The sequence below is a fragment of the Podarcis gaigeae genome (genome assembly GCF_964106915.1).
Source record: "Podarcis gaigeae genome assembly, chromosome: 3".
NCBI classification, from domain to species: Eukaryota; Metazoa; Chordata; class Lepidosauria; order Squamata; family Lacertidae; genus Podarcis; species Podarcis gaigeae.
In genome coordinates, this window is record NC_139680.1 from 69,654,104 (window position 1) to 69,666,270 (window position 12,167).

The following is a 12,167-nucleotide window of genomic DNA, read 5'->3' on the forward strand; positions in this document are numbered from 1 at the left end:
AGTAGCTGGCGCTTACTTATCGATCCTAAAACACATTTCATGTGCAGGTATAATTCTGGTGGCATTTTAAGACCTGTAACCTTTAATAGCCAAGTTCTTTTGATAATTCTACAACATTCAACTTTCAGGTCTTTTGTTATTCATCACAGAAGTGAATCTTGAAAGGCTGCTTTTGTGATTTTCTTATGTGTCTTCCCTCTCCCTCTCTGATGTGTCTCCCTCTCTGATGCTAGTTAATAAGCATTTGTGCTGTATTTGCCTTTATAACTTTTGTTTTGTTTCAGAAAAGATCCTTTTTAGGTATAAAAAAGTAAAACTGCTTGGGATGACATGACAAGACCAAATCTAATCCCTTGGTGGTGGTGTTCATCATGTGCAAATAGCAAGAATAGACTGTACAGTCATACCTTGGTTTGCAAATGCCTTGAGAGTCAAACATTTTTGCTCCTGAATGCCGCAAACCCAGAAGTGAGTGTTCCGGTTTGCAAACAGTCTTTGGAACCGGAATGTCTGATGTGGCTTCCCTGGCTTCTGGTTGGCTGCAGGAGCTTCCTGTAGCCAATCGGAAGCCGCGCCTTGGTTTCCGAATGTTTTGGAAGTCGAACAGACTTCTGGAAAGGATTCTGTTCAACTTCTGAGGTACCACTGTAATCATAATATAATGAAGTCTTCAGATGAGCAGGCCATCATGCGACTGTGTTCATTGTGTGGGTCACAAACTGGGTTGTATGAATCAGCCCAAGTGTTTGAGGTGGATGCTTGGCATCTTAAAAACCTGTAAACGGTGAAGAGCACAGTAGAATATATTATTTGTTCTTAAAAGCAAAGACAACTGAATGCTTCTATTATATTGTTTCAAGCTGAACTTGGGGGGGGGGGGTTAAAAGCAAGCCAGATGTTAGACCTCTTCTGTCTTATTAGTTTGAAGTTATTGGGTAATGTAAATTCATAAAAAATACAAACTAAACATTCATTATTTTAACATCTTTATTTTTGTATAAACATATTATTTAATATTATTTGTGTTAAGGCAATTTTAAAACATACGTTGTTCATGGGGCGTGAACACTGATACTTAACAAGACAATATGAAATTGCTTTAATACACCAAACCAGAGTCAAATTTTGTTATTTTGGCAAGTACCCTTTCAATCTCAGGTGATATTTTTCTCATTACCTGCCTACTTGTGGAGAGCTGGGATTCAGTGTTAAATGTACATGTTCAAATTTTAGGTTTTCAGAATGTCAAAATAAGCATAACAGATCATCACAAAACCTCAACTGTTTATGCCTCCAACTCTCACTGCAGTCAGAAGAATTTGAGGAAGTGCAAGGAATGAATCAGGTATGAAAGTAATTTCTTTTATAATGATAACCCTCTTCCAAAGGTTATACTGAACTAAAATAGCCATATTGAGTTAAATCATGAGGCCAGGTTAGTTATTTATATGGGGTCATTGGTACATATGGCTTTCTAGTCAAATAGAGAGCTGCCACTGTTTAATGGAGTACTAATACTTCATTGTCTGCCATCCACTTCTCACCCTCTAAGCTTTTAGGCTCTGTGTGTGAGTGTGAAAGATTAGATGTGTCAAGGGTTCTTGGAAATGGTAAAGGTAAAGGACCCCTGGACGGTTAAGTCTGGGTGTGGCGCTCATCTCGCTTTTTAGGCCGAGGGAGCCGGCATCATGTGGGTCAGCTTTCCAGGTCATGTGGCCAGCATGACTAAACCACTTCTGGCACAACAGAACACCATGACGGAAACCAGAGTGCACGGAAACACCATTTTACCTTCCCGCCACCTACAGTATTCATCTACTTGCACTGGCTTGCTTTTGAACCTCTAGAGCTCCAGTTGTTCTGTCCCAGCTTCTTGGAAATGAGCCAAAGGCAAGTGTAGTTCCCAAACTGGCTGAGGGTCCAGCTGGCTGAGTTCCAAATTGCTTTTTAAACTACTGTTTAAAATGAATATTTTAGGGGCTTGGCACAGGCCTTGCTGATAGGGAAACTGGCTCAGTGTTGTGCCCAGACTGAACAACACACCTCTGCTACTATTCACAGGTGAGGTATGTGCCTTTTCTAAGCATATTCATACTTCTGCCAGAAAGTTGAGATTCATAATGCAGTCCTAATGCTTTTGGGCTGTTGGTAATTATGAACAACCTATGCATGATACTATGATTAAAAACTTTTTACTGACTCAGTGGTGTCCGAGGATCACTGCTTGTGTGTTTTGGAAGCAGATCAGTCATCCTAGAAATACGCTCCTCAGAGGAAGCTCAGTGTAGGTAAGGGTCACTTAACGCCATGTTTGTTGTGTAATTCCTCTGCATTTAATTAGGTAGTAACTGTGTAAACAGACACCTCTTGTTTCCTTGTTGGTATTTATGGACTGGTTTAATTGCATTGGCCCTCGGTTGTGGCCACAGCTTGTTCCATTAAGTGGCAGTGAGGAGGAGTTTGCTCCATGCTGTAATAGTCATAAGGTGTGAGAGGGGGGATTCTAATTAGCATAAAAGTGGTGAATTTTAACATTCTGAAAAATATATCCAAAAATCAGGAGCAGCTGAGGCAGAAACTGCATTCTCCCCCCCCCCCCCCCCGAATGTAACACATACAGAAACATACACCTTGGAGAATGTAATTTTATAAGGGAGCTTGCCAACATTCTATCCCCCCCCCCTTGGTTCTGGGGCTTTTTAAGATAACAAAGACCACACATAGTCTGTATCCCAGTCAGCGACCGATTCACGAGCTAGCTTTTTTATCGCCTTCTGAGCTGCTTAACGAAGTAGTCAGCAGAATGCGAGTAGTAGAACTTTTTATGTTTCTCTTCAGGCTACAGGGTAAGAACATCAAATTCTTCCCTATAACAAATGTTTTCATAGGACCCGATCCTTCACTCTGACATGTTTGCATGCAGACTGTAGGCTTGAATCTTAAATAGTTACTTGAGTCACTGCTGACAAGGAGTTTGTGTGGACAAATGTGCAGGTTTGGTCTCATTGCTGTTTGTTTTTGTGTGTAAGGATGGGGTAGGTTAAGAACCACTGGACTTCCTTGAACTTGACAGAAGGCAAGCAAAAAGCACTAGGGCAGCAGCAGCATTTCAATTCTGAACAGCTGCTCAGCTCATGGAGCTCTGTAGTAAAGAGTAAAAAGCAACATCACTAGTCAAAATATGTTCACCCCCCTGCAGAATGTGACTAACTTAACAGCACATCCTGAAAATATATGACTGGCAGATGGTCTTTTGTTACATCACTGTTGTATACCCCCTTTTTCAATGAAGACTTAAAGGTTTTGCTTTATAGAGTGTATATCATTGCAAAAAACATTTTTTTTTAATTTTCTCTCCCTTCTTTTGTCAAATTATGACAAAAGCACAATGGGAAAAAAGCCAAATATTGCTTCTGGTGGTTATTGATATCTAGGGCCAAGTATACACTTACGTAACTTTCTCACCTTTGACTGTCACTTATCCACCACCAGTTCAGGCCTCAGATTTTGTTGAAATGATTTATAGTAGACATCCAAATATCTCCGCATTTTCTCCTACACATAACCAAACCCAAAGAGACAAAGGAAAAAGCAGGGTATAAAATAGGGTCATTTAGTCCAAGACGTGGCCCCCATCCAAATTGAAACCATACCTGGACCCTGCTTTGCTTACTGCTACTAGCAGTTTTATTTATTGGTTTTATTGGTAATATGCTTACCAAGTAAATGATCTAGCCCAGATTAAGTACGTTTGAGGACAAGTGATTTCTCAAACATGCTTAAAGTGCTGAATTCTGGATACAGTGGTACCTCGGATTACAGACACTTCAGGTTACAGACGCTTCAGGTTACAGACTCTGCTAACCCAGAAATAGTACCTCAGGTTAAGAACGTTGTTTGAGGATGAGAACAGAAATTGCGCGGCGGCAGCAGGAGGCACCATTAGCTAAAGTTAAGAACAGACCTCCAGAACAAATTAAGTTCTTAACCCAAGGTACCACTGTAGATCCTTTACTTAGAGCACAACAAAAACAAAAAACTGAAAACTGAAAACAAAACCCTAGTACTTATAACAAGGAAAGTAGATTGTAAAGATTCCTGTCCTATGATACACAGTTAAAAATTACCAGCTTTTAACTCCAAATGAGTCTTCTTATTTCTTATACTCATTAAAAGGCAGGTGCAGCGTCTTTTCATATGGTGCCTATGATACCTGCACTTCCAACCCTCACCTTCCCACACAATTTCTACAAGCACTGGCAATGTTACTGTACAACCCACCAATCTTTGCAGACTTACACACAATGAATGTAAACACATTCAGCATTTACTGAACAGCAGTCTTTCTAACAGCTTGCATCACCCATTTCTTCAACACTTATCCATTTTGCTGATGACATGGTACATTTATATATTGACTGCATAGCTACTGTGGCGACAGCCAAACTACACTCATCACCCACAAAATCTTGAGGTTCCTCTCTTAACGGAACAGATCCTTCTACAAATGATGTCAGCCAGTTTCATTCATTCTAGCACAGGATACCTTCTCTGCACCTGCATCAATTTTACAGTGAAATTTGGGGGGAAAGTTGGTGAAGGGAAATTTGTCACTTCCAAACAGGAACTGCTATGTTTCAACAGGGCTTTCCTAATCTAAAAAAGTAAGGCAAGCTTGAAAGGTCCAAGCATCTTGGGAGCTGCTAGCTGATGAAGTGCTGAGCCCCACTGCCAAAAACATCCACCTCTGCACCAGAGAAGCAGTCTGTGTAACACAATTTTTTAAAAAGGCCCAAGAAATTGCAGGCCACTTAATGTAACGCCTGTTCCAGGGCAACTTTATCTGCAGAACAACAATTCTTGCTAAACATAACCCTTCAGAAGACAAGTCCTGTCTCACTATCCCTTAATTTGAGTGTCAACAAGGCATGTGAACTTCCGAAGTCCCTCAACCAAATAATGGCAAAGCAGCAGGTAAGAACTCATGCATCAGTAACTGGTTAAGTGACAGGAAGCAGAGCCTCAGACTAATCGTACAGTTCTCATAGTGAAGGGATGTAAACAGGGTCCCCGATAATATCTGTATTGGAGTGGGTGGTGGGTTGTTTTTTTTTTTACTTTTTCATAGGGATGAGCAGTGACATGTCAGAGTTTATGATATGACCTAATTATTCAGAGTGGCTAAGAACAAAAAGGGACTACAGAGAGTTCTGAAAGAGGTGAATGAGCAATAAAATTAACTGTAAAAAGTTACTGTCCCCAATGCTAGCTTTCCATGTACAGTGCCCAGGTCAAATTTGACAGTAACTGGGAAGGTCTTTATGGGCAAAGTGGATAGCCCAATAAAAGACAGCCCTGTACCCAACTGCTGTGAAAAGGGCATATAAAGGTAAAGGTACCCCTGCCCGTACGGGCCAGTCTTGACAGACTCTGGGGTTGGTGCGCCCATCTCACTCAAGAGGCCGAGGGCCAGCGCTGTCCGGAGACACTTCCGGGTCACGTGGCCAGCGTGACATCGGTGCTCTGGCGAGCCAGAGCTGCACACGGAAACGCCGTTTACCTTCCCGCCAGTAAGCGGTCCCTATTTATCTACTTGCACCCGGGGGTGCTTTCGAACTGCTAGGTTGGCAGGCGAAAAGGGCATATAGAGCTGAGAATAAAACTTCCTTTATAGAAAAATATATTGCCAAACTTGGAATGCTGTGCACATTTCTGGTCACTGCAACTTAAAAAGTACACTGTAGAGCTGTATAACACACAAAAAGGGCAAGTGAAATTATCAGGGGCTGAAGTAAGGTCAACACTGGAGGTTATTTAGGGAAAAATCAAGAGGGAGACACAAAATTATGGTGTAGAAAAAGTACACCTGGTGTGGAAATGTATATCTTCCTCTCATGATACTAGACTTCAGGGTCATCCAATGAAACTGGATGGTAAGAAATTAAAGACAGACGAAAGGGAGAATGTCACACAGTGCATCATTAAACAATGAAACTTGCTGCCTCAATGTGTGATGGCTAACTTCAGACAGTTTTTAAAAGGGATTGAACAAATTCACAGGTGATAAGGCTTAATTTCTGGAGAAAATAAATTTCACTTTCTTATAAAACGACTAAAATGGATTGACAGTGTTAATCCGCCTAAGATTATGGGGAAGAAGGAAGAAGAAACTGATCATCGATTCCTTCAGATGCTTGCTACACTGTCATTGCATATTTTATTTTCCTTAATTTGAATAGGGGGAAATTTGAAAATAATGTGCAGAATATGAACCAATATCCCCTGCAAGTTGGAGGAATAAGGGGCAAAGAGAATGAATTCATGGCCATCTCACTGCATTTGGCTTCCGTAGATTTGAAGGAGAATGATACACTGCAGTCCACAGGAGGTGTGCATGTTCCCTTTGGGTATGAAGCAGTCTCTGGAGCTTTCACTTTCATTTTTCCTTGTGGCCGTGGTTGCCATAAGTCGAGCCTTTGTTTATTTCCGTAACTCCTATCATCCATCGACCACCAACAGTAGCTGAAATAAGAAGAAGAATAGGATAGTTTCATTAATCACCAGTCAAGAGAGAAGTGGAGCCCACCACATGTCTGCCTTCAGGCATTCAGAAGAGCCTAGTGTGTTATCTTTTAAACAGCTAAGCACCTCAGAATGTTATGTGAAGAAGTGTGAGCACCACTGGCAATTTGGGATGTTGTGAGAAAAACCAAACATTTTAATCTGAAGTCGTACAACTGGCCAATAGCTAATAGGGCAAAGCCTGATGAGAGCAGAAGTGCAACTCTGCCAGCACTCAACAAGTTGGTGGATGAACAGGAATGTCTTAGCCTAGCACTAGTTCACAATAATGCATGCATATGCCATCTGCTAAGCACACAAGTTAACTGTTTTAAGTTCTAAGTGTTAACATTTTATTATTGTAACTTGCAGGAATAGTGCCAACTGAATTTCAGCCTGCATGCAGGTATCTTAGTACAAATAATGGTATTTCTATAAGGCATTTTTTAAAGAGAGAAAAGTATAGTTGTTCCCCCCTTCAGTGAACTCATAAAATGGAACCCAGATAGGCCAGCATGATGAGCCCGTAAACAACTGTCAAAAACTTTTTGACACCACAATGTTTATTTTATTGTTCAGCTGTAAAATCCTTAAGCAGTTATGTGTATGTACCAGTAAGGCTACATTCAGTCACAACTTTTTCTCAAAAAGTCAGCATAGGCTAAGAAATAGAGCTCTTTGACTGGAATCTGCCAGATTACATGATTGTCCAGCAACTCTGATCGTACAGACTTCATGACATGTCACCATAACTAGCTTTCTAGAGCAAAGGACTAGCCACCAAAGGTATCCAACTATGAAAACTGGAGACAATAACATACAGATCCAGTCTGTACTTTTAGAAAATCACATCTACCTCATATAGTTTTCCAAGGACTTAAATAGATAGATGATCAAGTTAAGTTACACCTGTGAGCATAAGAACTGCAAGCAGAAAATACATTTGACTTGTACAAATAAGTCCACAAGTGGCATGCAAGCCTTAAGACAACCTGTGTGCCAGACAGGCTCACATACAATGCTGCAGTTTTCTTCACCTGTGGCTTTTACATGCTAAGGTGGCTGTTGGTGTTCCATATTAATAAAAAGGCCACGAGATCCTGGCAATTAAGCCATATCCTCCCAAACTGAAACTGCTGCTGCTCAGGGCTATAGCAGTGGGCCCTGAAGAATTCCACTTTGACAAGTCAGTTTGTGACATAAGGAATCCAGCTAAGTAGTCCTTGTGTGGTGATTTTTGCAAACTTGCATCCATGGCTACAAAAGTTGAAGAGTTAGAAAACTAGAGCACAATCAAGGCAAAACCAAGGACTTTGGTTTATGTGGAAGAGATTCTACTATATGCCTTTCTCCCACTGAAACCAAAGGGAACTTTGCATCACTATTTTCAACTGCATCATGCACCTCAATCTCTAAAACAACATCCTTAGGAAGACAGGTTATAATCAAATATTAAAACCCAGCAAGGAGAAGAATGTAACAGCAAGCATTAGGTCAATAGCCTATCTAGTCCAGCATCCTGTTCTCACAGTGGCCAACGTGATGCCTATGGCAACCCCATTGGCAGGCCGTGAGTGAAACAGCACACGCCTGCAGTTTCAAACAACTGGTGTTCAGAAGCATACCACCTCCAACCGTGGAGCCATGGAGAGCATTATCCTCCATGAATTACTCTAATTCTAAATTAGAATACTCCTGTTACAGTCAGCACAATTCAAAACCCTGCCCCAGCTACTCAGTACTCTACAGGGTCAGTGAATGCTAGAAACCTATTAGTTTGGCCACTCTGAACTGGACAGGAATGCAAATTGCCCCCTGGCATTCCCAATCCCCACCACCGCATAATAGTAGCAACATAACCTCTTCTATATGCTATTCTGCAAAGGCACAATCTAACCATAAGTCACTGGCATTACCCAATTTTTGTTCTCAGTGAATTCTCATGCAATTGACCATGATAATTGCTGCAACAGACCCTCAAGCCTAGTTTCCACACTGAGACATGGCTCTGTTCAGGCCTTTTCTCAGCCTCAAGGCTGTTCTTTCTTCAGCTACACTGGATATGGGGCAGTTTGCAGCATGTCACTGTTTCGCTATAATTAAGAAACTTGCCCATATGCCATCCCTAGGGTATCAAGTTAATAAATGAAGTCACCTTTCAAGATAGAGAGGAAACAAATTGGGAAGAAGCTACACTCTTGGATGCTTTAAACAGGAACCTCAATTGTTATCGATTTTAAAAAAAATGTAATTAGGTTTTCGATGGCACCTTAGTGTAGAAGAGGAATGAAAGCACATGTTCAGCCGCCACAGTATCCAACCCCACCTCCATCACATCATGCTAGTATCCCTTGGAGAGTCTTGGCTACTGGATAAGCTCAAGCAATTTCACTTACTAGCTTCAAGCCTCCTCCAAGGTCCTTAACCAATAGTCACCTAGCAGGGTCCTAGAAACAAGGAGGGAAGAGAAAGAAAGGGAAAGAAAGGCACAGACACATCCATGCACACTGAGACACATGCACAATTCAAAGACACATGTTCATGCTCTTATAAAAACACATTCTATCAAGGCTGACATTGCTGAAAGGAGCTGTGCTACTTAGGAGAAATGGCTCGGGGGAAGATCCACCTAAAGGCTGCTACCTACCCAACAAGCTACTGAATCAAATACCCAGCTTCTCTCTTGCTTTGGCTAAAAACCAAATATTTCAGGTAGCGGAGATGGAAGGAAGAAGGGAAAGTGTTAATAAGTAACCAGAGGAATGACATGGGAGGTAGGTCCCAAATGGTAGGGAAGAAAAGCAAACCTTATCCAGAGTCTCCTTTCCTCCCTCCACCTGCCTGGGCATTTTTGAACAGAGATGGCTGAGACAGGGAGGCCACAATCCAGCTAAAGTGAATCGGGATTCACAAGGCAGGTCCCATTGTAAGACAGAGCTGACCCATTGAAATTAATAGCCATTACTAACTTGGGTAATCAAGTTCAGTTGGCCTGCTCTGAGCCAAACTTGGTGGGAACTAACCCACATTGTTCTCAAACAGGTTTTATTTAATTGTAACTTGCTCCACCAGTTTCAGGGGCATTTGGTAATTACAAACTTTAGCTGGATCAAGACTCAATGTGAACTGTAAACACACATGGCTATTCCCATAGCAGAAGGGAGGAGCAGAAGGAGAAGGGGGGAGAAAACCCTATCCCCTCCACAAAAGGGTCCACCAGCAAATTCAGGGATTGGCACAGAACTAAAGGCCCCCGTAGTCTATAATGCCTGATCTAAAACCCAATATTATGCTGTTGACATTCAGCACTCCACCGTGGACACTGAATGGCTAGAAATACCCAGTCACTGATTGGCAGAGTGCATGATATTAGAGGAAGTCTTCACTTCAAAGAAAAGGTATTTCTGGAAACTAGAAGCACACATGACCCAATTCATAGGCAGGTATGCAGAAAATAAAAATCAAGTTGATATACTTCCTGATAGCAGCTATCTACCCTTGCCATTCACATATGTACTCAAACTGAGTTGTGCAGCTGTTTTCCTAGAAAAAGGCTATTCCTGTGCTGGCCACCAGATGGCTTCTGCAACTTTCTCTGCAACATGTTTACTATTAAGCAGGAGATCCCGTCAAAGCCTTATGGAAATAAAATGCATTTAATTGATCCACATCTTTTATCAGGAATGAGGAAGATGTGGCCCTGCAAATGTTGGACTCGCATCCTTGAACATTAGCCGTTCTGGCTGTGACTGATGGGACCTGGAATCCAATATTGGGCAAGCCACAGGTTCTTCAGCCCTACTTTACATTGCAACCTAAACCCCCTGCTTCCCCCTGTCATACCATCTAGTGGAGTTCAGGTGGTTTGTCATGGTAGCAGAGAGAGCTGGGTGACCCAACATATTTGCCATTCACAGAACTATTTTGGGGTGGCTTCTCAGAAAGACGGGACCAGCTAACCAGCTTCCAAAACCGGTCCCTCACTCCAGGGAGCTGCCACCATTCTACTACATAGCCAGATAAAACAGGGACACAAGACTGGCACAAAACAGAAGCAGGACTATAATGTAAAGCCCAGGCATGTGTTACACTATTCTGCTGCTACGTACCCTTAGACATTTCCTATTCAGCTCGTTATCATGCCTTAAGATTTGAGCAGGAATGCCCTTTACTTTGGGAAGAAGGAGAAGGTTGGTTTTTAACATGGATCATTAAGACGTTGCATGGCCAAGTATAAAGAAATTTGGAACTCGTTTATACAAAATACAGTACGGTAAAAAAATGTAATTAACTGTTAATAATCGTTATAATGATATACTAGACCTTTCCCCCTTTCTTATTTTTTTTTAAAAAACACTATGTGTTGAATGTAAAATTAAATAAATAATCTTGAATCGTTATCATGACTTTCCCAGTGTTTCCCATGTACTAATATAAAGAACAGAAGCAAAATTGGTAATTCCAGGAACCACGAATAAAAGAAGAGAAAAATTGTGGTTAGAGAAAATAAAATTATTTTTAATTCAAATTAAAATCAATCCAGAGTAATGTGACATGAGAATCCCTCTTGAGGGAGCTGCTTTCATTAAAATCCACAACCCAGCAAAGTTTTCTAATCAATGAGCTTGAGTGTATGCACTGTGGTGAATTGGGGAAGGCTTTAGGACTAAGTTGGGGTATCTACTGTTGTATACATAACCTGGTTACGTTTCCAGAATCAAAAAGTAACTGTGTACTTTCACATCTCATCTATGCAATCTCCGCTCACTAGTAACAAGTAGTACTTAAAACATAATTGGTGACAAGCTGCTCTGTCCTGAAATTCTCACATGTAATTCTCACTACAGGGTATTTGAAACATGTGTGATGACCTCTCACATTATGCATGCAGTTTCAGGTTAACATTTAATATAGCCATGTGGATTTCTGTCTAGATTGTTATTTAAGAGCCAGTGATGAAAATTTACAGTAGCTTGATAGTTAAACAGGCACTAAACATGCAGCAGTACATGCAACATGAGTAACTACAAACATTTCCTTTTTGTAATTGCCCAGTTAGCAATTTCTTAAATAGTTTAGATGTGTAATCTACTGCAGATCGAAGTCTTTGAAATCTTAGAGCATTCTCCATTTAAAACCTTAATCTTACAATCCGCACAGAATTATGATTACAACCTGAAGAACATTCCAAATATCCTTTTCCAAAAATCAATCAATGTGGCCTCCACCATCATCACACTAAGCTATATAATAATTGTGGTCGTGCAACATTGGACCTCATTGTTTCCCAAGGCTATTTTTATTATCGGCTAATTCTCTTACCTGTAAAATTTATGGGCTGGAAACATTCCACAACTTCTCAAATGTTCTTAGCATTAAATATTCAAAAGCATCATATTGAACCCACCTTAAAAACCCAGCATAGCCCCTTTCTGGCACTGAGTATCTGGGAGCTAAGCTGTCAAAGAATCACAGAAGGGACCATGAGGGTCCCTCTGCAAATGCAGAAATATTTTTGCCCAGCATAGGGCTCAAACCCTTCAGCCTGAGATTAAGAGTCTCATGCTCTACCAGCTGAGCTATCCTGACCATAATACTGTTGGGAG

At 41.1% G+C, this 12,167-nt stretch overlaps 2 protein-coding genes across 7 annotated transcripts in view; one reads left to right on the forward strand and one right to left on the reverse strand.

Annotated features, from left to right (window-relative positions):
* Positions 1-12,167, forward strand: part of ACAT2 (acetyl-CoA acetyltransferase 2) — an 833,137-nt gene that overhangs the window by 467,487 nt on the left and 353,483 nt on the right. The window lies entirely within an intron of this gene.
* The window catches only part of AGPAT4 (1-acylglycerol-3-phosphate O-acyltransferase 4), a 52,388-nt gene continuing 46,402 nt past the window's right edge, over positions 6,182-12,167 (reverse strand). For all 6 annotated transcript variants that reach the window (XR_014562542.1, XM_083732672.1, XM_083732675.1 and 3 more), the window contains one exon: positions 6,182-6,522. Coding sequence is in view for 5 of the 6 variants with exons in the window: in XM_083732672.1 (XP_083588798.1) it covers positions 6,437-6,522 (86 nt within the window). In the remaining variant the exon portion in view is untranslated. The remainder of the gene's footprint in view (positions 6,523-12,167) is intronic.